The 27,703-nt window shown below is 36.8% G+C and overlaps 1 protein-coding gene across 1 annotated transcript in view; it reads right to left on the reverse strand.

Moving 5' to 3' along the window:
* Dcdc1 (doublecortin domain containing 1) overlaps positions 1 to 27,703 on the reverse strand; it is a 374,005-nt gene that overhangs the window by 284,666 nt on the left and 61,636 nt on the right. The window contains exons 6-7 of the mRNA XM_051183805.1: positions 24,391 to 24,484; positions 6,555 to 6,721 (exon numbers count right to left, since the gene is read on the reverse strand). Of these exons, the coding sequence (XP_051039762.1) occupies positions 6,555 to 6,721; positions 24,391 to 24,484 (261 nt within the window). The remainder of the gene's footprint in view (positions 1 to 6,554; positions 6,722 to 24,390; positions 24,485 to 27,703) is intronic.

Raw genomic sequence — 27,703 nt, forward strand, 5'->3', positions numbered from 1 at the left:
TAATAATCAATTATATTCACTAGCAATGACCCACAGTATTAATCAATATGAATAGCAACAGAAACTTCAAGACAATTATCAAGAGAGGTGGTTTTCTTCTTGCTAAGAAGGTGCCTTTAATACCGTTTCAGTCCTTCAAAAGAACAACAACAAAAAATTCATATTCTTGTCCATTCACACAAGGCTCTGGGTGAGCATTATTACTTTGGAAGGAGGGGGCGGAAGACAGGGCTCCAGGATGTTGTTGGAACAGCTAGGATGTCAGATGAAGATAGAATGCTGTGCCCTCTCTAACCAGCTGAAGACTTGGCATGATTGTTTTCTTACAAATAATACCTGTGTGTGTGGAATCTCTTCAGGAAATCTATCAAGCACACTCTTTCACTTTGTTGCTGTAACTCTGTAAAATTTACCGTCATTTCTGAAAAGTTGTGTGCAATAATACCACCTGCATGTGGCTGAGAAATTCAAGGAAAGTTTCTCAGGGGTTTGGATTTACTTTACTTGACTTATTTAGCAGGTTACAAATGAAACCTTTTCTACTCAGTATGACTATGAATTTGGAACTAAACTATATATCTCTAACAATTATCATAAGTTAGACAGAGAAAATACAATGTAATATTTGAGATAAAATTGTGATTGGTAAATGAAAATGACACTGTACTCATTTCTGCTTTTTTTTTTTTTTTTTTTTTTCTTTTTGTAGAACACACACTGGCATAAAGAAAACACAGAACATGGAGCGGCATGTTGTAAATGTATTGCTCATATGCTAATGCCAAATTCTTCTCCCCAGAGAATGTGTGTTACATATATATGATGTATCAAATAAGTGGAAGAAGTGAGAATTTCCCCAGTTGGATTTCTTATTAAATCAATCCACAGGTATACGAAGTTACTGTATCTGAATTAAGTATATAAAACTCTTTAAAAACAAAGATCGTTATAAACTTTTCAGTGAAGCAGCCACAACTTCAGATAGAAAAATGATTCAATAATGCTTCATTTAAAAATAATCTCCATACTTTCTTTCAAAATATGTTCTGAAACAATTTAAATATTTTTTATCAGGAAAAATAAGGTGATAAATATTGCTGTAACAAAAAAATGAAAAAGATAGTCTTAGCCAATCTTCAGATGGAACCCATACTTCATTATAGCATTCATAATTAATTATACAAGCACGGAAGTCTATGTTTTTTGCATGAGCCTTATAGCTTTTAGATTAAATGTATTTAGGATGCTACTTTGAGGTAAGCTGGTTTCTTAATTTTGAATGGGTGTTTCATATCAACAAAGGCAATGTTTTCCCTGAGAAGCAACCAACTGAGATGCCATTAAACTTCTCTGAGATTGTATAACTGGATTGCCATGTCAAAAGTACTCCCCACCACCACCCAAAGCAAGTTACTTAATAAAGAGTTTTCAATGTAAATTTGGGGATAGGGATACATATTTGACATTTGGTCATATAATTCTAAAAGAATTACAGAAAAATACAGATTTGAAAATTTGCCTTCTGACCTAACTGCTTTATGACAAATCAAATGGAACGCTCCGTGAAGATAAATGTATCACAGATAAATGACAGAAAATAAAAAGTATTTCAGTATCACTTTGTGTTTTCGTCCACGACCATGTCCCCCCTCTGTAATAATTACCTATGCACAAACTCTAGATGGCAATATTGCACTTACTGTACTTCCACAAAATTGTCCAGTCGATCCCCACGCATCCTCTTTATCAACATTTTATGTGCCGTGGATCTATAGCCTCTTATTATAAGTGTAATGAAGCAGAAGTTATTGAAGCCTTTTATTGATTGCTCAGATCACAAGTTTACTGCCATACTGAATTGGCACCTTACTCGCTGAAGCAAACTGCTGACACCTTTTTTAAAAAGTGACAACTACATCTATTTCATGACCAGAAATCCATTTTCATCTCTATCAAGACAAGAATGCAATTTTCACTTCATTTAACTGATGTTAGGCCGGCTCAAAGCATGGCACATAGAAAAAGACACAAGTTTAAGGTTCTTAAAATACTTCAAGTAACTAGAATGCAGCTTGGTTTCAGGGGAAAATCAACAGTCACTAGAATCTGCGAGCAATCTAATATGCTAAAGAAAATTCCCTATCAGAACCTTAAAGTAGCTTTATACTTTCAAAATGACACCACTCTGTTCTCTAGGCACAATGGGGATTTATGCTTGGGGATTAAAAACTGCTGTTAGCAATATCAAAGGACATTAAAAAGGTTGTTCATAAGCCAAACATTGAGTTTCATCCCAGAAAGGCTAACTCAAGGCAACCCTGCACTTGATTTGCTGTGGTCAGTACATACCACGTTAAGGATGAAACAAAAATGCTTAGCCTCTTAGTAAGATGAAGACTAACAGATGATTTTACTTGGCCTTAAACAAAGGAGCTAAAAAAGCCAGCCTTCAAGCACTTCTTTTATGAAAATAAAATATTAAATTTTCTTCTCTTTTCGAAATGAACAATTTTCTGTCAGTGCTAAATTCAACTCAAGTATATTTTAAGATGGATCATTTTTGAGAATGATATTGGTATATTTAATATTTAATTATAAAACATTGAAAGTATGGATAAAGTCATTCACTTTTAGCTTATATTTTTTAAATCTAAAAGGTTATAAAAATCTTAATTTGGATATTAACAAAATACATTTCAATTTTGAACTGAAAACTCTGCACATACTAAAATTATCTGGTATTTCCTTATTTAATAATATGCTCATAAAGCAAAACCATGATATGGCTGCAATTTAAAAAGTGAAATCTAAGTTTTTAAATAGAAATTCAATGTCTGGATTTTTCAACCCAGTGCCTCAAATATTAATCTTTTTAAAAACACATGTAAACACACTGACAAAGGTTACTTTGCTTAAATTAGTTTTTCCTTAAAAATCAATATACAAAAATATTTAAATCACCAAGACCAAAATCATAGTTCTCAACAAACTTGACTGAGTAATGAGTTAATATAAATAACCCAAGCACTCATTTTCACAATAAAACTAAAGAAATAAAATGTTTTCCTGCATTTTCAGACATAAAAAGAAACTGCTTGTGTGTTTCAATTATTCAGGTTAAGTTTAGGAAATGCCTCCAGATTGTAAGAAATGAGTGGGTGTTTTATTATTATTATTATTAATTTTGTTTTCCATAAGCTAAAATTTAACTAGAAGTTGATCACTCTTTTCCGTGGTGCTGAAAATGAAAGAGTTGGACTTCACATTTACAGGATAAAGGCATCGTAAGTCCTATGGCAGTGGCTGCAAGCCCAGATTTAAGGCGTCCATCAGCAGGGTGGAGCAGCCATTTCCTTAGTCCCTGTCTGACACTCAGGAGCGATTGTACAAGCTCTTAACAACTGAAACGGGTCATTAACAATTTCAAATGGTTAAAACCGAGAGTTTATGAACCTTTTAAAAATGATATTTTTAATAAAAGACAGAGTGCTATATTAATTATGTATAACTCTCTAGGAATTTTGTTAGTTGTGGGAGCAAAGAAGTGTCTGAATCAGGGAGACAAGTGGCTTCCAGAGATGAAGTTTCCCCCAAATCATGTTTGTACTACACACTGCCGATCAGCTATTCCAAGCCCTAATTACTGTAGCTGCCTGGCACACTTCCATGGACGTTTTTCATTTTTACAGTATTTCTGAACAGACTGACATATTTTGTTTACTGACAGCAACTAAAGCTCTGTGTAGGAGCATAAATAAAGAAGATCGCGTTTAAAAATCGCTAATATCATTTTAAAAGGTAGTGCAGCCTTGTGTTTTGGCCTCTGTTTGGCTGTGTTAGCCATGAATGACAGCTTCCCTGCTTGAAACGCACAGAAAGCACAGCCTTGCTCATTCACTGACAAGACTGTGGCCTTTTCACACGTTCCTTCCACAGCAGTGTTTGTCCCCAAACACTGGAACTCGACACAATGGCATTCCCTACTCCAACACCCCCACCAACAGCACCAGTACATAACAAGAATGCTAATGAGCTGGAGCTGGCCCTGATGAAAGTGTTAACTACATTTCATCAGAAAGCGGTTATGCTGTTCCAAAGATTACCAATTAAGCAGATTCTGCTTAGCTCTCAGTGAGTTCTAAGATGTTTCTACTCTTAAGGAAATACATGTGATAAATGTAAGACTAAGTGACTTTAAGTTGTCCTACATATAATGTCTCATGTTAATGCTCACAAAACAGTATATATTTAAAACCATCATAAATAGTGTGCTTACTTCAGCTGCATGCTATAATAGTTGAGCTAAAGTTTAAAATGAAAAAAAAAAATGAGTAGGTTCATAAATACAAAACCAGTAGTCCTGACTTTTCTTTTAAAATTATAGCATAATAATTTGTTTAAGAGAAGTTCCTTTGGTAATGTCAAAATTATAAATCCATTATGTTTAACCAAACAGCATGGGTTTCACATGGGATGTCAGTAGAGTAAATGGAAATAATATCAAGAGGAAATGCTGTCCTACAATTTTATAAACTCGAGATTTGTTAACAAAATAGGAACCATTGTTCATCCACATGTCACCTGTCTAATGATTCCTTAACATGGTTAGACAGAGCACTACATAAAATGGCTTTCTGGAAGGTCAGATGAAGTAATGCAGTTCGAATAAAGCTCATTAATGCTAAGGGGGACATTTGATAGGAACTCCTACTCATAAAATAGAGATATTGTCGGGATTAACGCTTGGCCCACGGTGACATTGTAACAGTACCACTATAGTGAATTTTTAAAGCATTCAAGCCATGGGAAAGAGACACAAAATATATATAGTTAAACACAACCATAGAAATTTTTGCAAATTCATGACATTCTGCCTTGCCTTTATCTCTATACTTTACTATAAAACTTATGTATGATGTGAAGCTTAGCATGTTTGTTCATGTTTACATTTAAAATTTAATAAAATACATTGGTCATCATTTTGAGTAACGCCTTCTTTAAAACAAAGCAGCCATTCTCAAGGTATTTTTTTCCTACAATGTTCTGAACTCTTAAATTTAATGTTTAATGCCAGTTTAATGTTTCAGTGTTTAGAGTGGCAATGTTTAGAGAGGCTGTTACTGTCCAGATACCCCTCAGTCTTTCCAACCCTTACTTCCAATAGAAAGTGCTTATCTCCAGATTTTATTTAAACAGTGCTTTTCTTGCTTTAGAAAAAGCTTTAAGTAACGTTAAACCCTCCAGGAAGTGAAACCAAATTATACAACAGCAAATAAACAATTCAGCAAATTGTAATCCATTTTATGATGTCATTATATGTTGAACATTAATATTTAAATGAAAAATAAGTTAAACACAATAACATAGTTATTTACTGGGTTTTGTATATGATAGCCCAATAAAACATAAAGAAGTTTGAATTTTTAGTCAGATTGTCTATAGTAGTTATTAATCTTCTCTGGTTCAATGAAATTAATTAAAAAAGCAAATCAAATACACTTTCCCTATAAAAGTTTCTCTGAGATGCCTTTGGACATTCTGAACTTTCTTCCACGTATCATGAATTGCTCTTTTCCAAAACGACAGCAGGAGGCGCTGTGTGAACACCAAGACCTTCATTTTAAGCCCACCCCCTCCCCCTTCCTCTCTGTATGCAAAGAATGGAGAGATGCTTTCAAAATATTCATTTTCAGCAGCCTGTGGCCTGAGATAATGAGCCAAGTTCTAAAATGGAAGCTCTGAATTCACAATGTAAACCTTACTTAACACAGGGAAAAGGTTGGCTTCACTTAGTCTAAGAGGGAACTTTCCTGTTTTTTCTTAAATGTTACTTTTTTATTATCGAAATTGAAACATTCTCTTTATAAGTCCTTCTTTAATTAAACAAATGTCCCAAAAGTAATTACAAAAGTACCTGTCTTTATCCATATACACATATGTACATAAACATACAACTATAGAATGAATACAGATACTAAAAGGCAAAATCAAGTTTAATTTAGCCCAAATAAATTTTAACTCAACTATTCTTTGGATCCTAAAATATATAAGTTAAATAAGTGTGAGTGAAGTAAGAAACTCTTGAGGTGGAGTCAATTCACAGTTCATTTCTCTAGAATCTGATTTGGTTTTAGACCCATTTCTACTGAGTTTACACCAAGAGAAAAAAAAAAATACTAGAGGTCTAAGCCTTCAGATGAGTGGGGACCCATTTATTTTCTTCTCTAGTGTAACTGACTCTAGAATTTCCACATAAAGGTCTGCTTTTACTTTACAGAGTAAGCATCAAGAAAAGATGAGATGTATGACATTCCATGCCAAAAGACAGACAAAATTAGCCCCCTTATCACAGGCTTCAAGATTCCAGGAGCATTTTGGCTCTCCCTTACAGGCACCAAGCTCGCAAAATACATTTCACAGTTCTTACAAAACAGTGCCAAACATTGCATCTATAGGACCAAACATATATGTATATACATACATATATATATACATATATATATACATACATACATATATATGATAAGGTATTATATTTTTGAGGGATGACTCACCTGCTTGTAATAATTTTTTGCAGACTTTAATCGTGGATACAAGGCCCCAAGAACTCCTTGGATGTATATCTTAGCACCCGAGGGGCTGAAACCTTCTCCCTTAGAGACCCAAAGTGGTCCCCGCAAAGGTGTGATGGAATCTTGCAGGCATTTTTCAAGCACAGGAACTATTGGAGAGAAGAAGGGGAAAAATTCCTTTGACCCAACTGAGATACACTGCCTGGAATGCAGCCTCAAAACCAGAGCTGACTCTTAACGTCTATTATTTATGTCTGACCTGGGTTAAGTCTGAGAGAGGCAATTCCTGCATTACCAGTGGCCACCATGAAGGATGTATTTATATTGCGACACCCCCCCATGCAAGTCTCATAAGCTTTGTGGGCACACCTGAATAGTTCTGAAGTGTGCCTAACTAGCTGCACGGAGTGTCATGGTGTGCACTGATTGCCTTATCTTCTCATTTATCACAGATGAGTTGGAACCAGCCTTGCCGAAAGGTACTTTCATTGTCCTGATAAAACTGTAAGATCCATGTTGCTTCTGTATATCGCTTTCTGTAGAGGAATTTGTGTGCCCAAAATATCACATCTGGAAATTATTCATAAGACATAATCCTCACCTTTATAAGCCTTCCTACCCCAGGCCTGTTATTGACATTCATTAAAGCAACCCACAAAACAGGATAAAGACTGTTTAAATATAAGAGGGGAGAATGTTAAGCAAGGGTTTTCTCATACCTTTGTGTTTCCAAGTACCCAGAATATATAAGCTAGTGGTAGATTTAGGAATGCTATCCCAGCAGGAGTTTTGTAAACATATAAAGATGTTTATTTGTGGGCCTGTAATGTAACATCCATGTGGACTTGATGGACATGTTAATACACTTTTTCACATGATTAGCTCATAAAGTCTTTGCACTGTAAAATACCCAAAAGACATGGCAACTAGCTAATATTTTTCTAAATTTAATTTTTCTCTGAAAAACTAGAAACAAATAAAAAAAATTGGGGGCCCAGAAAAAAAAATCACTTTCATTAAATATGATCTTTACATATATATATATATATATATATATATATATATATATATATATATATATATATATATATCCTAAATAGAAACATGTGAAAGAGATACAAATCTTGACTATATTATTCTTGCACTTATTTCTGCTAGAAAAAAAAAGGAATTAAGTAGATTACAAGCAAAGAAAGTAGATCTGTGCCCTTGGTTATGTTATATGTTGCACATTTTATCCAGACGCCCAGCATTGCAATGCGGAAACTGAATTACAATTAAGCACAGCTGAGCTACTGAGAGGCTGAGTTATGCAAATGGCCTTTGCTACTGGTGTTCAGCTAAATCTTACTCTTAGTTAAGAAACCGTGCATCTTAGGACACTGTGTTCTCCAACTCATTATCAAAGCACAGCTTAAAATTCTAGTGTCCATTGCTTGGGGGAATATTGGAGGCAAAAGCTTTTAAGATTTTTCTACTACTGTCAGGAAAATCAAAAAGTGTAATACGGTGACTGCAGATGTATGCATGAAATTTTGTCATACAGTTTGAGAAACTAACTATTGAAATTCTATCAAGCCCTTTCTTAAACACAGCAACTGCTTTTCTCTATAGGTTTTAAGTAAATAGGTGCCTTACACTTTATATGTCAGATATATATGTATATGCATGTATATATATATGTATATATATATGACATTGTATGTACTACAAAAGAAACAAAAAGAGAGAAATTGACTTACAGTTTTCAATCTTTCAAAAATAAAATGGGTAAGACTAGTCGATTTTGATAACAATCTGGCACAGCTAAGCACAGTTTGGAACCATCAGTATTTTTAGTTTGCTGACACAATGTTCATAAATCGCTGTGTATCTGGTTGATTTCTACAGCTTTAACTGTATCCTCACTCAACCCAGTACACTTCTGAACCCTACAAAGTATTACTTATAGTAGTTAGTGTAGACGTTAATCTTTTTAAATTAGATAAATTAAGAAGCAAGGTGATAAATTTCTAAGATTTATCTCAACTTTAAATCTGAGAAAACTCTGTGAGATTCATCAGTCTTGTTCGTCTATATCCATCACAAAATAATTTTCAGGCTCTTTATGCCAGCCCAACACATTTCAAGAGAGTATTTCCCCGACTTTTCTAACACTGTTTTCAGAATTAGTAATCTCCATAACAATTTAAGAAAAATGTACAACTTGGGACGCGCGCGGGGGAGGGGAGGAGGGAGAATTAGACTTCAATGTATAGAAAATGCCAGAACCGATATTGAGTGGAAAATTGCTCCCATGCGCCGCATGGTTTACGTCATTAGGAAAACTATGGAAACCAGAAACAGTAAAGCAAAGAAAGCGGTATTCACAAGCAGGCTGTATAAGGAACTTCAGAATCTGCTCTGAACTTGTTGAATAATCTGTTCAGTATCCCAGCCTCTCCCTGCTGGAGGCGATGCCTCATTATAACCAGGAGGGCACTAATAAAGGTTAGCCTCTGAACCAGGGATTAGAAGGCTTTTTCTCTGGGGACGCTTCAAACTAGTAACTTTGATGATCTTGAAAAGGGAGACAAAGCGCAATCCAAGAACAAACAGTGTTTCCACTAAGCAGGGAGGTACAGAAAACAGAAGAAAATGATAGTCTAAATACTCGGGAAAGGAGTGTGAAGCAGCCTGTCTGCCGTGTTGAAAATAAAATGTATTCAGCACAAGTAAGAATACTCCACAACAGGGGGAGGGATGAGTCAGCCTAAGATGCGGTTTGAATGTAAAAGAATAATTGATTTGTTGAAAGTTACTTGAGTTTCCAGAACAGACCATAGATTTTTAACATGTGGATGGCTGGGTTTTCACTGTATTTTAGTGCCCACAAAAGATATTTGTTTAGTTGGTTGTTGATTTCAATTTTGTTGTTGCTGCTGCTATAAGACAAAGTACCACTGTGTAGTTTTCACTTGCCTGTGATTCACATGGTAGACCAGGCTGGCCTCAGACTTCTGATGACTGTCCTGCCTCTGCTGCCTGAGTTCTGGCACTACAGATGTAAGCCACCATACTTGGCTTCATAAGACCTCTTGTTTGATTGTTTGCTTCTCTCGTCCATTACATCCTGACCACGGTTTCCCATCCCTCAGTTCCAGTACTTCATAAGACTTCTTAACCAGTGATTTTCTTCTTCTATGTAGAACTATCCTTTTCTATTTTTCTATAGAAAAACTGCATCTTGTCCCATAAATATGTGCAAGAAATTAGCACATTTATTTAGAAAAGTCAAGTGATATGCTTTAGCCTTGAAAAAGAGCATAACCTGTGTGCTGATGGATAAATTCTGGGATTTTATTTACTGTGTCCTTACAAAACATACACCTTCTTCAAAGTGTTGCCTATAAATATTGCCTCACTCTTGAAGGATATCTCATGGGTGGCTAATGTTGATATGCAAGGCTACATATATGCATTCCTTCACATGTAGAAGGCCTTTACCTCAGCTATTCTACCAACTCCCTACTTACTTGATGTAGACAAGAACTTTTACTTTCAGGGTTTTCATTTCAACCCTATATATTAAAGAGCATTAAAAATCCAGCATTCCTTAAATGTATCAATATGCACACATAGACATGAGTTGAGATCATTCCTACTACCACTTGAAAAAATGTATATGGATAGTTGCTTTGGGTATATTTTCTTAAAGCACAGATTCTGTATTTCAGGTAAAAGGAAAATTAGTCTAACAATGTTGGTGGGTTTACATTTCAGTCAGACTACATGTTACTAGGAAGAAGAAGTACTACCCAGAACAAGCCCAGCTGCCCATGGAGAAAATTCTATCTATAATGGTGGCAGCAAGCTGTAAGATTTTAACATGTTTGCCTCCTTGTCTCAGGTTACCTATTCAAGTAGATTGTAAATTAATAATTAATTTAATGATGTAATAGTTTTATAATTTCAATAATTTAATAATATTTAAAAAAATTTTTTTTCAAGACAGGGTTTCTCTGTAGCTTTGGATGCTGCCCTGGAACTAGCTCTTGCAGACAAGGCTAGTCTCAAACTCACAGAGATCCACCTGCCTCCCGAGAGCTGGGACTAAAGGCGTGTGCCACCACATCCCGGCAATATTTAATAATTTAAAAATAACTAATAATCTCAGTAGGTAAGATTGAGGATGATGGGTAGCAATAGCAAATTTAACCAAAGGAAATGATGTGAAAGGTCAGATGCCCATAAGTCCTGTTTGTCCTTCAGGAGATCTGCAGCATTCTCCTCTGATTTTTCTGTCGATTAATTATCCTTCAAGAATTGTCTCCCTTGTTATTTATTTAGAAATAATGCCCTCTTCCTTGATATTTTTTACAGTATTCTCATTGTTCTATTTGTATTAGTCCTTATTTTCTCCCTCCCCAGTTCCTTTCTCTACTAAATCTCAAATCCTTTGGAGTTTGAGGTCCCAGTGTTTTGTTTGGGTAGTTTTACTTTCTCTTTACTCGACAAATAATAATTATGTGGATTTGTGGTTAAAATATGATATATAAATTGTGGAATAGACAGATCATGTTGATTATTATATGAGGGCTTGATGTCTTTTAGTTTGGTAAAAAGAAGTGTGTCTTCTCTTCTGCAGGCACTGTGCAAGGCCATTTATAGTCTTAGACCATGAATGCAGGTGCAACAAGTCACTCAGAACCTACAACTTCCTACAACATGCTAAAAGCTTGACAGCTATGCATGGCCATAGCAGATTTCTCAAAGCATACTCAGGTCCTGCACAATGATTTTTAATTGTCCATATAACATTACTTGGAGAATAATAGAGAAAAATCAACATTATGTTAAAAACCATGAAACTTAGCAACAAAGTGTTAAGTTGCCAGAAGGTGGGATGTTGGTATGTTTTAAAGTCCTTGGCAAGCCATCACAAATGATGCCTCATTGTAAAGCATGCATCTGCAGGGAAAAGCACACACTGACATTTAAATAACAGGGCAGCGATACAGCACTGAGCTCAAGCAAGCATTTGTATGAGGACAGGCAGCTTCCTCTGTGGCCACCAAACACAGTGAGTTCACAAGACAATCTCACATTAAAACTATCTGTCACTGTTAAAAAGTTTGAATGGTCCTGAAAACATCAAAAAGAACAGTACATGACAAGGAGCCAAAAATCCCTCTCAAGAGCAACCACAAAGATCATGGAGTTTGTCACTGAGGCACAGACTGGGATGGTCTGTCAAGACCTATGCCTGGAAAAGATACATCTATCTCCTAAAACAATGTTTTTCATTCATAGAAGCCCTTTAAATCATACCATGAAAAGCTTTTTAAATTATTTTCAACAATCTTAGGAAATAACCAAATACTTCACCATCCTGCTTCCAATTTAAAATTAAGATCTATGCCAATTAAATATATAAAATTATAACTTTCAAATTATTTTAATTTTCACAGTTGTCACAGTTCATATTTCCACAGAAGCAAATTACTTCCCAGAGCGCAGTTACTTGTAAAGAAACTCCTTCATACTTTGTGGGACAAGCTGCAAGTCTCAAAACTGCTCACCGGGAGCAAGATATTGTTTAGAAATTTTAAGCCATTTGAAAATTCCCCACTAATACAGATGGAATATTTTAAAATTAAGTTGACCTATCTAGAAAGAGACTCTTTGAGCAAAACTAATTTGGTTCTTGAGAGATGCCCAGCTTTGACTGCCTCCCAGGCGGAGAGGTATACTTGCAGAGATTGTGTTCTAGTGTGTTCAAGGTGTGTGTGTGTGTGTGTGCGTGTGTGTGTGTGTGTGCGTGTGTGTGTGTGTACTCTTTCCTGTCCTCAGGCCAATTATCAGGCATCACTCAAAAGTATGATATTCTGGGAAGACTGAATGACGGTGAAGATACTGTCTCCTGTGTTGTTTGATCTGCATCAGCGTGTTCCCATTCCAACAACATCTGCTGTGTGGTCTTGTTTACATGCTATATGTTATATTTCATTGTCCCTATGGTAATTATGAGAAAGGATCTAGTAGTTGTTTTCTTAAATATCAATGCCTACCCAAATTTGGAATTTTTTATCACTGAACATAATGACAAGCAAGCAGTTATATAAAGCTATCATTCACAGCTGTTTTTGTTTCCAGTGATCCCATGAAACCTATGACATATGCCTGTGGGGGCTGTAGTGGTGGGTGGGGTACTTCTGTAAGAGACATTGATTTGTATGATAGGATCAAACAAAATAGGCCATGCCAGAGGAGAAGATTTCTTGGGTGGTGTTGGCTCTACCTGAGTCAAATTTGATTTAGAGGTTATACCCTTTACCAGACACCTAGTTATTTTAATTGTTGATACATGGATGAGAGTTAGACGATTGGGGCTTAGGAAGTACAACATTTTAGAAAGTCCTCTCTGGCTTGAAAATGCAGCCTGAGTCATGCCTTTTCTTAAACTGAACGAAGTAGCTGTGCATTAAATATGCTGGCACATCTTCTGCTTGAGCAAGTGGACCGAAATGGTGTGAATTGTTAATGCCTTGCTGCATTGGTTCACGGCTTGTGACTGATCATTTGTAACTATATCTACTCCTTGTTCCATGAAATCAAGTATGGAGTAATGGGTTCATCAGATTTTGGGGTTAAATTGAGAGTGAAGAGGTACTGTGTGTGGAAATAAGAGTTGCCATGTTCAGGGCTGGCCTTGTAACAGCATGGAATCTAAAGGCGATATTCAAAACCACTTCACTCATCATACGCTTACTGATTCTGAATAGGGCCCATTTGCAGGGGACATTTGGTAGTTTTCCAATACGCTTTATGCCTCTTTCTGCTTCCTCCACCATGCACATCTTTTTTTCATACACCCCCAGTAGCACATTGGTAGCCCAGGTCAGCACACACAATTCATTTATTTAAATGACTTGATTTATACAAATAGAAATAAGCTGGGATTCTGTTGTCTGAATCTTGCCTTTCCCCTCAACAAAAATAATTGTGTGTGTCATTGAAAATGCAAGTCTTTTGTGAATTCAAATTGTTGGACATCTAAAAGATTTGAGTTTAGTATTGATGTAAAATAATTGAATTGGTATGTGTAAAACTGAAGACTACTTACAGAAAGGCTGAGAATTAATTATATTTGTCTAGTTTTATTGGAAGTGCTCTATATCAATATGCAAATTTGAATATATATGGCATGTTTTTTGTAAACTTTAAGGCTCTGTGTAAAAATTTAGAAGACTTTGTAAGTTTTTAAAAGTATACTATGTCAAAATCAAAAAATTAATTTAAAAGGCCTGGGAGTAGTAACAGTAACCTTTCAAAGTGTCCTACATAGTTGCTTCTCCCCAAGAGTTTAAATCAAACCTTGTTAAGAGAAGCAGGAATTAAACTTTGAATAAAATTGAATAAAAGATGCAATAGAAAACATAGTCAGACCTAAACAGAAAATTGTTACACAAAGTGATAATATAGTTACTATCCAAAGACAAGTTAGTCCTAAGATACCTCAACACTCTGCTGTTACATCAGCCATGTGAGCACAAATATAAAAAATGTAATAAATCTTTTTATTTTTTTCTTTCAAGTATAAAAATTACTAATAATGACAGCTAAAAGGATTCAGAGAGGTGTAGGAGACACTTCATGTCAATTAAATTATTTTGTCCCCATGAAATGTTAAGGCACCATATGACTTACATTTAGGTTCCTTACTTAGGTTATAACTTATATATGCTACAAATATATACAACTAACTAGAAAAGTCATAATAGTTTCAACAGTTACCATGGAGAACTCCTTTTTGAAAATTCTTTCTCCATGTTTGATTCAAAAGAGCAGAATCTTCTTCCATAACAAACATTTTGCATACTTTGTTGGAATCTTTTTTTCTGTCCTGAAAATTCTTGGGAGAACAAAAATCTTTTCTGAGTTTTAGTCTTTTAAAGAGAGTAACAATCAGGCTATTTTCTCCATTAGAAGTTATATTATTCCAACATATTCTTACGGAATATTGAAGATCAGGGAGGGGTTACTAGAATTGGTTCAATAGTTTTAGAGTTTGAAGGTTAAGAAATAAGAAGAAAAGCCACTCAGGGACATGAAGGAAGACAAGAACTTAGTATGACATGAAATGTTCATCCCAACAAGTGCTAAGAGTGATGATTACATCTAAATGAAGACATAAGAAAGTCTAGCTTTTAAAGATGTCAAAGGGACTTTTCTAATTGAAATCAGAGTCTACAGTAGATTTGACTGCTTGGCGGAAGCTCACAGGACACTATACAGTTGTATACCCTCATATGTAAATGACCATAGTGATGATCTATCAAGTACCCAACTGCCACAAGGCTTTTTGACAATATTCTCAACACAGTCTGTGAACCAGCAGTGAACATACATATCAGTGATTACTAGCACTTTATTTTTTTCATCTAAGCAGTATGAGCAGCCCAAGTCTGATGACTAAAAGTCACTGGGAGACATTGAAGATATTTCTAAGGAAGCTGGAATCCAAAGCAAAGTCACAATAAGAAGTTTGAGATCAGACTTTCCTGAGTTGCGTCTCACAGCCCACAGGCCCACAGTGGCTCTTGCCTGGCTGCCTTAACCCACAACAGGTGTTCACTGGACACATTTACAAACTCATAGTTATTACCAACACTGGTATCCATCTTCGGTGAGACTATTTCAGGAAATTTTAAAAGTAGCAAAAAGCAAGAAAACTATGTAAGAATCCAAGAGAGGCAAATGCTTAATCATAAAAAATGTTTACACAGAAGCAGTTGTCCTTTCTCTCTTTGTGCATAGGTGTGTGTGTGAGCCTGTTATAGTACAGTTCTCCTATACTGTAAAACACTATGTCATTGTGCTTTTGGTGTATATCAAAATGATTAATGACCATGGAAGCTGAACATCTTTTCCATGCTTATTGTCAACTATATATGTTCTCTGTGGAAGTGTCTACTAGGGTTCTTTGCCCATTTTTCTAATTAGGTTGTCTTTTTGAAATTGAGCATAAGACTTTTCATATATTCTCAATATTAAACACATTAGATGTGATTTGAAAATATTTTATTCCATTATGTAGATTTTCTTTTCATTTTATGGATAATATCCTTGAATTCACACAAATGTTTCAAGTCAATGAAGTCAGATTTGTGAGTTTTTCTATTATTGCTCATGCTTTGGACTTAATGTGTATGAATCTGTTGATAAGTTCAAAATCATGAAGATTTGCTCCTACATTGACTTCTAAGAGTTTCACATTTTCAGCTCTTAGAACTTTTATTTATTTTGAGATATTTATTTTGAGATAATTAGATTTGTCTTCAGTCCTTGTTGACTTGTTCAAACCTAGTTGACTCAGCAACAGGGCATCTCTGTCACAAGTCAAGTCACCACAGATTACAGATGTGCTAGGCTATTTCTAGACTCTACATTCAATTTTTTCTCTATGCGTATAATTACACCAGAATCACAGTTTTAACTACTGGGTTACAGTTAATACATTTAGAAATTTGAAAGTGAATCTAATATACAATGTTTGTAAGGCTAAGGGCACAGTTTCCACACAAGACTGCCCCAACTCATCTTCAAGACTACCTATGCTGCCCTCACTTTTAACAAGCTGCTACGGATAAGGGAATGTTTCACAAAATTCAAAAAAGTGTTATACTTATGGAACCAAGTCAGTCAAGGGCCCTAGAAATAGTATGTGATTCTGAGTAACAAATTACAACAAAATGAAAGACAGACTTACGGGGTGGAGGAAAGACAGATGGCACTTTAATAGGTATGAGCACTGAGTTTTGCTTGTTTGCTTTTCAATATCAGAAGTAAGCTAGGAACTTATGGAGTATATCATTGGATATAAAGTTTATAATTACATATTTTTTCCTGAAAGCCTGATTATAAATGTTATAGTAAGCAAAAACTATGTAGAATTTGAGCTTAATAGGTCATAGCAACTAAGTATAGTTGGAATTATTTCCAATAACCTTGGCTTTCAAAAAATTCCATGCTGGGGTTAGATCAAGTTTTGGTGTTCTCAGCTGTGCAGTGGACACTTTGACCTCCTAGCTGCTCATAGTTGGTTTACTGTGCAGGCTGCTGATGCTTGCTCTTTAATCATGCGTTGAACTTCATCTAAAACTTGATGCAAGCCTGAGGATGACATAATCATTTCTGGTATTAGATAGTGGAAAATAGTCTCTGCTAGAGCTTAAAGTATGATGCCAGGCAACTTCTATACACTGTAGAGATGGCCTGTCTCTACAGGATCAAATAGGCATCCTAGATCTGCTGACCAGCATTCTAAATTATTCATTATTGTGGTGGTTTGAATAGATATGGTCCCCATACACTTATGTGTCTGAATGCTTGGCCCATAGGGAGTGGCACTAATAGGAGTAGATGTGATCTTACTGGAGAAAGTGTGTCACCGTAGAGGTGGACTTTGGCGTCTCATACCCATTGTGTATGGCTCAAGCCATACCCATTGTGATGACTTCCTGTTGCCTATGGATCAAGATGTAGAACTCTCAACTCCTTCTGCCTGAATACCAACATATTTCTCACTATGACTATAATATACTAAGCCTCTGAATTAAATGTTCAGCCCCAATTAAATGTTTTTCTTTATAAAAGAAATAGTGGTCATGGTGTTTCTTCGCGGAAATAAAACCGTAAATAAGACAATGATGTTATTTTTGTTGTTGTAGCTGCTATTTGTTTTGAGGCAGGGTCTTACTATGAGGCCCTGGCTGGTCTAGAACTATGTAGACCAAGCTGACCTCAAACTTACAGAGATCTGACTGCCTGTGCTTCTCAAATGCTAAAATTAAAGGTATTATGTTAAATTGAATCATGGATCAAAAAAGAAATGTGCAATCATTATGTGATATTTTGTTTGTGTTCTGATAAATGAAGCTTGCCTGGAGATCAGAGGGCAGACCTAGTCATTGGTGGCTCATGCTTTTAATCCCAGCACTTGAGAAGTGGAGAGAGGAAAAGATAAGGTGGGTCAGAGACAGGACCTCAACCTTTTTGGACTGAGGAAAGAGACAAGTAAGAAGCAACTGGTGGCTGCTCCCAGGTCTCTGATTTTCCCTGCCTTACCCTGATATTTGACTCCTGGTTTTTATTGATTTAAGATTAATTAGATTCATGCTTCAGAAGATCTTGTGTTACATTCCTGCAGCTCATCTGAAAGCATTTAAAATAAGCTACAGTGATCCAACTTGACTCTAAATACATTTATCACAAACGTGTCATGATTTTAAACCACATAAACCCAAAGTATGGCTCATGGATAAGAGGTAGATTTATTCTAAAAAGAGCATTCTATATCTACTTCATTTAAGAAAAGAAATTGTGACATATTGAGAAGTTAGATTTAAAGAAGCCAATATGGAAGTAAAATGGACTGAAGGTAACTTTCATTGTTATGATAAAAAACAGTGCATGCATGACAACAAACTGAAAGAAAGCTGTTCAGATGGAGGAGAGCTCCTTGAATCAACCAGAAGTAGGTGGCAAATGAAACCCCAACCCACCTCTATTTGTACACCCATTCACACACACACACACACACACACACACAACAATTAAAGAAATAGAGGACTACATTTAAGACAGAGTATGGGATGCATAGGAAGGGCTGGAGGGGGAAATTTAAGTAATCACATCTTAATTCTTTTTTTTTTTTTTAATTTACAAAGGAGAGACAAATAGATCCATAAAGGCAATACAAACTTCTCTTAAATAGAAGTGTGTATGTGTGTGTGTGTGGGGGGGGGTTTACTAAATCAAATGCACTAACTGAGGCCTAGCCAAGGACTCAAGATTAGTCCTTGGAAAGCAGCCTGAGTCCTTCTCCAGAAGAAGCCAAATATTAAATACTGTGAGGCATTCATGTTACAGACAAGTTATATACCAGTGATTGGGACTCTCTTGTGTGAACAGGATGCAAAAAAAAAAAAAAAAAAAAAAAAAAAAAAAAAAAGCATCACAAAAACTCAGGTCCTAAGACAAAGGAAGACAAAGGTCAGATAAACCATGCCACAGAGAACCAGGAGGGTAATAATAGATCAAGAACTCTATATCCAAATTAGATATCGGGCTGTGAGAGAAGCCACCCTTGGCAGGATTATTGACCTCAAGGAAGTGAAAATAGTAAGACTGATATGAACAAAAGACACCACTGGCAAGCTTGAAATACATTCTCTTCATATCTCTCACTATGAGAATCACTGCAAGAAAAATCACTCAAGGCCTATGTTAGAATAGTGTAAGCAGGAAGCAGAGTGGAGAAGAATAAGGGACATAACTGTAGCAGAGAATACTAACCCCAAACACTTCTGAAAAGAATGGGTATATGAAATACTGCATGAAAATACACTGAGCCAAAATATTAACTCAAGCCAGACACACTGAACAACTGAGGAGATGCCATACTTAAAGAGGAGAAGGCAGTGAAGTTAGTCCTCACCAAGACCCCAGAGAACAAGAGCCTAGAAACACAAATAGTGGTTTCAGTTCAAAATTCCACCTGATGTTTTTGTTAGACCAGACATGATTGTGACTATAAGGAGGACCCATGACGGCAACATGGGTTCCTTGAGTTTTAATAATTCCTTAAGCAGAGACTCTTGTGGCAGTTGTTAGGACACAGTTGTGAAAATGGTGTTTCTGAAACAAACTGGGCATTTTGCCACCAGGCAAGAACCGCTCTGAGTTCAGCATGGGTCTAGAATTAGTGAACAAGACAAAAATGAGCATTAAGATGTGAGGAACATCTCACAAAAGAGAACAGAGCCTCAACCACACTGGGGTGACTACCCAGGCAAACTTCCAAATGTTGCAAGCACACAGCACTCTCAGTCCCATTTGAGAATAAGAATTTTGATAGTAATGATGATTTTTAAAAAACAAGTCTTATACAATGCTGCTTTAAGAAATTTATGTATAATTTATTTAATCCCCAAAGCAACCTATGAAAATATTTACTGTAATTCATTTTACAAATAAGGAAACTGATCTCAAAGATGCTAATTAACCATCTGATATAAACTGTTTTTATATATACTTCATATACTTTTATATACTTTATACACTAAATAAACAGTTTACTGATACAAACTGGATTTTCAACTAAAATGAAGGCACTTCACCATACTGGGTCCAGCCGCAGTAGTATGAGATGGGGGTCAGGGTATATTAGTCAATTTTTTCCTGGAGATGCTGTACATTTATCAAGTCATAAACCATGTCCTAAAAAGAAAAGCTTCCCAAAGTATATCTCAGGCCATAGACTCTGACCAGCTATGGGGATTGATTGTCATCTTGGCAAGACAGACAAACAGAATATTTCCTCAGCTCGACACTCTTTCATTTAGAGTTTGCTATGTTCTTGGGGTTTGAATTGTGCTAATTGTTGGGCCTAGAAACATAATCTTGGATGAAATGTCCATAGTTTCTTGAACTAGGTTCTGTTCTGAATGTGATGGGTATGATACTGATGTTCTAATTATTTTGTTTGGTGAGATGATAAGGGTCTGTAAAGGTTGGTGTAGACCTAAATAAACTTCTCAGAGCCTAAATGATGGCACCCATTCCAGGAACCCTGAAACTGACTCCTTGGGGGAATTCCATCAGAAATACAGCATCAAGGGAACATCTAGATGATAGCACAGCAAGGGAAAATGAAGACCTTCACATTCTTTGCGCTTTAACTTCAGGAGTTGGACATGCTACTGAATTTCACTCACAAAGGTAACTTGATCCTGGAATCCACTTGTCTTGACTTGAATAGTTTACATTCTTTTGGAATTTTTATCTTTAAATTCTAATCTTTCTATAAAAAGTTGGTGTTTGTGCTCCCTACATGGTGTGCCTGTAATCCCACCACTGGAGAGGTAGAATAGGTGGACCCTGGGACTTGCTGGCTACTGTTTAGATTACTGCATTCCAGGTGAAATAAGAGACGCTGCTTTAAAACCTAATATAGATGGCAACTGAGGAAGACACCCAAAGCTGACCTCCTGTCTACACACATGTATGAACTTACACACATACATAACCATGGGCATAAATAAATAGGCACATGTTAAATAAAGAAGTCACAACATAGCTCTTTTGGATATTGTCACTGGATAATAGGCAGTGAGCATTTTGTTTGCCATAGAATGGCCTTGGACTTTCTTAGTTGATACACTCTTCTGACTCTTTTCAGAACCACTGGAGTAAGGTCTACACTACCCACCATGGTCTAGAATGGTCCTCAAGAAAGCAGAGATGTTTAAAAAGACACCCCCATAAAGGTTATAAGGGACTGGTGACCTTGGCCTTGTTCTTGATGGAAGAGTGGCTTTTCTGGCTCATCGAAATGTAATAACTTGCCAGTGTAGTTAAAAAAATTAAAAACAAAAATTGGAGACAGTTAGCCAGAATGGGAATGCCATGTTATTAAATACACAACCAAAGAGACACTAGAGGGATGAAATGAAGAGAAGATTCAGCAGCTAAAAGCACCGGGTGCTCTTACAGAGGACCTGGGATTGATCACCAGCATCCACAGAACAGCTTGAAAACATCTGTGCCTTCAGTCTCAGGGGCGTTGATGTCCTCTTCTGTACCTCTTGAACACCAGGCATGCACATGGCACACAGACTTTTTTTTAAGAGAGAAAGAGAGAGAGAGAGAGAGAGAGAGACTAAGGTCTACAAGACCAAGATGGGTAAAAGGACTTCCTACTTAGTCTGACAGCCCAGGCTCAATGTCTCAGGACCATATGTTAGAAAGAATCAACTACTACAATTACATTCTGATCTCCACATGATCACAAGCACACAGACACACATACAAATTAATTAATTAAAAATTGTTTAAAGGGACAGTGTGTACTTTCAAATGCATGTATGACGCAAATAGCTCAAAATTGACTAGTTAATTGGAGGAGTGATTCAAACGATACACAAGGTTAGCTGGCAAATGTACTTTTCCCTAAGCAAAGAGCCCTCATCTTAATGGCTGTGCCTTATAAAGCCGTACACTGGCCTTGCTCTCTTTAATGTGGGAGTTTGGCTTCCTCCTGTGCCTCCACTTGTTTGCACTGTCTCCTAGTCCATTTTCTGTGCATCTAGCATTCTCTATCTATAGCATACTCTGAGATGCCTGGCCAGGACTGTCAGGTTACTACCAAAGTTAATGGCTATTATTCAGTTAATGACCTGGTTTTAAAGGTAGAAAGATTTGGAAAATCCATTCCTCTTGATGCATTGTTGTTAGCTCTGTTACCCTGACAAGATATCAGCATGTTATGTTCATATTGATTACCTCAGAAACATAGCATCTCTATGAAGTAAATAATTTCTTTCTTGTGTTGAAAGGATAGATCTATACAGAAAACACAACTAAAGGACTGCTGTTGGTATATGGTTTCCTTTTTATTTCCTTATTTCAGATTTCTTTCATACAATATATTTCAATCATATTTTGCCCTTCCTCAACTGCTCTCAGATGCCAGATCCTCCTACCTCCCTAAACTACCAAACTTCATATCCCCTCTCTTTCTCTCTCTCCTCTCTCTCAACAAATACCAAAACTAACTGAAAAATGACAAAAAGTTCCAAAATGAAACAAGCCCCCCTCCCCCACACACAAAGCAAACAAATAGAACAAATCAAAACAAACAACATGAAAAACAAAACAAAACAAACAAGCAAACAAAAACTATGGAGTTCATTTTGTGTGGACCAATTATCCCCCAGCACGAGACCTGCCATGGAGTGATATACCTATCCAGTGACATAGTGACATTCCACTGGAGAAAATTTGATGCCCCCTTTGACAACAGGTATCATTAGTTATTGGTTAAGGGTGGAACCACATTTTCACATCCCCCTTTCATTGCTAGGACTCCATGTTATTTAACTATTTTCAGTGAAATCCTTGTGGTTTAGACACATAACCACAAAAGCAATTTGTAAATCACGTGAGCTATTTTAAAGTTTCACTAGCTGTGACAATGTATAAATACTTTTATGTCATGACAAATGTGCTTATTTCCCATAACACAGGAGGAATGTTTGAAAGTATACATACTTCTATAGTAGAAATAGGAGGCACCAGTAAAGACAACTACACTGCTAATCTTTTTTCCCCCATGTTTTATTTTTTGATTTCATTTTACCTTCCAACCACAATTCTCCCTCCCACCCTCCTTCACCACCCCCTAGTCTACCCCCAGTCCACTTTTCCTCATGGGTAAGAGATCCCATGAGGAGTCAACATAGACTGGTACAATAGGTTGGGGCAGGGCCCAGCTCTCCTCCCATGCTTTAAGACTGGGCATGGCATCCCACCACAGGGAGTGGGCTCTACCAAGTTCATGTACTGGGATTATATAGTAGTCCTACTGCTCTGAGCACGGCATCTCACCCTAAGGAATGGGCTCTAATAAGCTAGTTTATGTACCAGGTTTGTGTGGGGTCCTACTGCCAGGGGCCCCTCTGATAGTCTAAGTTTCACAACTGCCTCCCACAAAAGGAGGGCCTAGTTCAGTCCCCTGGTGCCTCCACAGTTGTGGGTCTAGAGTTCATGAGTTTTCATGAATTTGGTTCAGCTGCCTCTGTAGATTTCTCCATTATGATTTTGACCTCCCTTGCTCATATGTTCCATCTTTTGAGAGAGACCAGCTATGAACGTAATATTACACCTTATTAGCTGACTTTCTGATCTGGTGTAAAGTCAACAACAACAAAAAAAAATCCATAGGAAGTAAGAGTATTTGTATTTGTTTATTTAAACTAGGAGTTACCTTTTACATAATATTTGACCATCCCTATGTCAAGGTTTGGAAGATAATCAACAGGAAGATGAGGGACTCCCATCAGTCAATGCACAGCATCATAGTTAACAAAGAAAAACAAATTTTAGAATCTAATATTAAGTAACTAGGAGAGCTACAGGCTGGAGGTTCCTCCAATTGGATTAGGCTAAGTATTTTAAATCCGATGTTAGTGGCTGCATGAGCTAATCTCAGCCGACATAAGCTTGTATGTAAAAGCACAGAGTGAGGCATGCATTAAAATATGATAACAGCACACTTCTGGAGCCCATGAAGTATGAGCATACATTTCAAAGCCTCTGGCAGCCAGGAGGCAGCAGGCTCAGTCACTACTTCACTATTTGGGTCAGGAAATCTTGTCTTTTAAGACCATGTCCTGACTAGGGTCAAACTTGTGCCACTTCTGCCTCAGCCTGCCTTGAATGCTGTAGAGAAGCAATTTTGTTACACCACACACGGAAAGGAAATAGACTCAAATTCGTACATTTAAATCCTTCCTCTTAACCAAGATAAGAGGGATAACCTCTAGAGATTGTCCTTCCCTTTCTCTCTGCCTCCATCCCTCACCCTCTCAAGCTCCCCCCACCGCTTCCTCTGGGAATTGAACCCACAGCCTTGTACACACTGGGCAAGCACTCTGCCACTGAGCCACACCCTGAGCCCCAATGATTTGTCTTAGAGAGGCCAATAATTGCTTACTTACTTACAGTTCACTAAATTTAAAATACTCAGCTTTAAAAATAACTTAAAGTTATGGCAAAAGAAAAAAATTATTCTTATAATCCTGGCATCTCTTGAAAGGTATTTTTACACTGTACATATTACACACAGTGCCCCTTTGCATTATAATTGTACTAACTGTTTATTAGTGCTAAAATTAAATCCTTGCTTTTTCTTCTCTATAAAATGCTTAAAGGGAAAATTATATAAATTTCTTTCAAAATTGTATCGCAGGAGTTACAAATATTTGCCACTTACCTTTTGAAATATCTTCAACTTTTCTACCATTCATGTCATACATATATCTGGCTGGTGAATCTAGATTCATTTTCATTGTGCAGACATCTAAAACCTATACAGGGTAAAATAATTTATTATATTAATCTCTGGTTAAATGGAATATACATTTAAATAATTTCTATACAGTTAGTACAATTATAATGCAAAATAAAATTTATTGATTTCTAAAACACTCTTAACATATGAAACTGTTAATTTTTAAAAGTATACAGAAGTATTAAAAAAGAATGAAGAAAGGAAGGAGGAAGAAAGGGAGAAATGAAGGGAGAGAAGCAGGAAGGCAGAATGGGAAAGAAAAGGGGGGAAGAAGGAAATAAGGGAGCTAGGGCACCTTGCAGACAACAGACTGTTGAGCTACTATTTGATAGACTGAACATTGGAGGCCCAAGGGATGTTTACATCATTCTTGATGCCTTGCATGCTCACCATTTACTTATTCTACAATGGGAAAGTGCTACTTTTTATCTCTTACATTCTTTCTAGAATCATATTCAAGCCCACCACCTGTCCTCACTGAAGTCACTCTTCCTTGTTCACTTTTTCACAGAAGTCTAGCTCTGAGTGGATCTTGCTGTCCTTGTCATATCGTATTGATAAGCCTCCTGCCACTAAAGAAAGCCACAAAGCTGAACATAGCAGCATGATTACAGCCCTCGTATCCTTCTTGGTCCACAAGCACTGCTCAGTTACTGCGGTTTCATCGGTATCTCTCTCACTTTACACAGTGTATGCTTTTCCATCACCCATCTATCATCTCCATCAAGTTTCCCTCTCTCCATCCTCTTCTACAGAGAAAAGACTGAAGCCTTACCTTCATGTCACAAAAACTACAAGCATAGCTCCTTAGCCACATCTTTCTCTCTCTCTCTCTACCTCTCTCTCTCTCTTCTCTCTCTCTCTCTCTCTCTCTCACTCACTCACTCACTCACTCTCAAGCCATTCTTTCTAGCTTTCATTTTACCAAATAAAGTTTTCTCAGAGATTACCAATGAGAATGGCCCAGGTGGTGGCAGAGCATGCTTTTCATCCCAGAGCTTAGGAGGCAGAGGCAGGTGAATCTTTGCGAGATGGAGGCCAGTCTGGTCTAAAATGAGTACTGGGGCAGCCAAAGCTGTTACACAAGAAAACCTGAGCTGTTATATATAAAGAAATCCTGTCTTGAAAAACAAAAAACACAAAACAAAACAAAAACCAAGCAAACAAAAACAACACCAAAAAACAAAACAAACAAACAAACAAACAAAACCAAAGAGATTGTCATTGAGGATAAGGATATTTCTTACCTCTAGTTTTGTGTGTGTGTGTGTGTGTGTGTGTGTGTGTGTGTGTGTGTGTGTGTTTAGTTAGAAGCATCATTTAATTGCTTTCTCTTCCTAAACACTATTTCTTCTACTTCTTTCTGTAAGCTTGTGAATCTTGTCTTCTCAAGAGTTTTTCAAAATAAGCCCTAGGCCTCTTTCTTTCTGGCTTAACTTTTTCTCCTAAGGCATTCTTAAGACAGAGCCCTAAAATTTCATCTTCTATTTGTATACTAGCAACTCCCAAACAGATATACCCACCCTGAGACTGTCTTTTAAGCTCTAGGCTGTGTAATATCTACTCATTATCTCTGCCTATGTGAAATAGGCTCCAGGGTCAACCTATCCAATACTGAATATTATTCTTCCTTTGAGACTAGTACTCTAGAATTCCTTGCTCTAGGGAAAGGAAACTGTCTATCCAGAGCTACAAGCTAGAAGCCTAAAAACTATCCTCCCAGTCCATGACATCTTGTTGTTCCTCATGCCACATATCCATGCCATCACAAGCCTTGTCATTTCTCATTTTCTAAAACTCATACAAGTCCATATAGATTTTCCATATTAACTTGAACATCCTTGTGCTATTGTTAGAATCCTTACAAAAGTTAGCTAATAGTTGTCTGCATCTACTTTGATGCACTCAATTCATTCTCTCCCAAATATTAAAGTCATCTACTCAAAATCATAAACCATTACTTTTCTAACTCAAATCCTTTAAATGACTCTTCGAGGCTTTCAGATGACAAGGAAGAAAAAGTCTGTAAGCTTCTTATAAAGTCACACTCCCTCTTTATATGCTGCTAGTCTAAACACAAGATATCACACTTAAGGACTTGCTTGTGATCTGACCGGTTTTTGAGGCTTTGCTCTAATAAACATATTATTTCCTTGAGGGACTCCCAAAATGGCTAATCAGAGGTAGAACACGGTTGAAAGAAACACATTACTAGGGACATGTGCTTGGAGCTGTTATCGAGTCCCTTTCTGTATTAACTTCCTTCAGTTTTCTGTTTTCATTAGGAAAATATTTATCTGGCATCTCCCACACTGAATAACATTCATCTTGCAAATATCTTCCAAGCTTTATACTACCTAATACATATTCAATATTTCACCTGCCACATGCTCCCAGTTCCATGTTGTTCTGCCTGACTGTGGAGCTAGAAATAACAACAGACTGTGAACTAAAACAACCCTTTCTCTCATCAGGTTATTTATGTCAGTTTTATGTCACAGTGACGCAGCCTGACTGAAATGTTCAATAACCTTCCTACTCCCCAAGTGCATCTTGCTCAGTCTGCCCTGGAGCCCTTTTGTGTGCTGTGTTCTCTGATGTTTTTTTCTTATCTCAGAAGCTTTCCCTGAACCACCAGTCTACATTTAATATCTATTTTTACAAATGTCTCTGTCCATCTCTAAAGCATGAGGACAGCAATGGGGTTAATTTGGTTCATCACTATATCCTGGGCATGTGGGAAACCTCAGTAGTCTTAAAAACATTTTGGACAAATGAATGAATGGAATTTGATATCCATTATTCCTAATTCAACTCATTTTATCCCTAATCTTGTGTTTTTTATAAAGATCCTACTAAATGCTGTTTATACAGTTTCTGACATTTTTATAAAGTTATGCTAAAGGTAAAGCATAATTCCTGAGGAGGTTTTTTTTATTCAGATAAACTATTCTTTTCAGCGCCAGTGCACAGAAGGAAATAAGGTAAGAAGGTATCTTCACATTTACAGCAATGCTGTTGCTTTCTGACTCAGTAACATTATCTGCCACATCCTCAATATACAGTACAAATTTTCTTTAGGGATTCACTCTTGCACTTCTGACTCGATTTGAGGCAAGGGAGGTGGCAATTATCTTGACTGGTCAGACTTACCATGTTGCAGTGCTGTGCTCACTGACAATGAATGGGTTGGGTTTGGAAACACAATCCATATTGGTCCAAGAAGGCCTGAGAA

This window comes from Phodopus roborovskii, unplaced genomic scaffold (genome assembly GCF_943737965.1).
Source record: "Phodopus roborovskii unplaced genomic scaffold, PHOROB, whole genome shotgun sequence".
NCBI classification, from domain to species: Eukaryota; Metazoa; Chordata; class Mammalia; order Rodentia; family Cricetidae; genus Phodopus; species Phodopus roborovskii.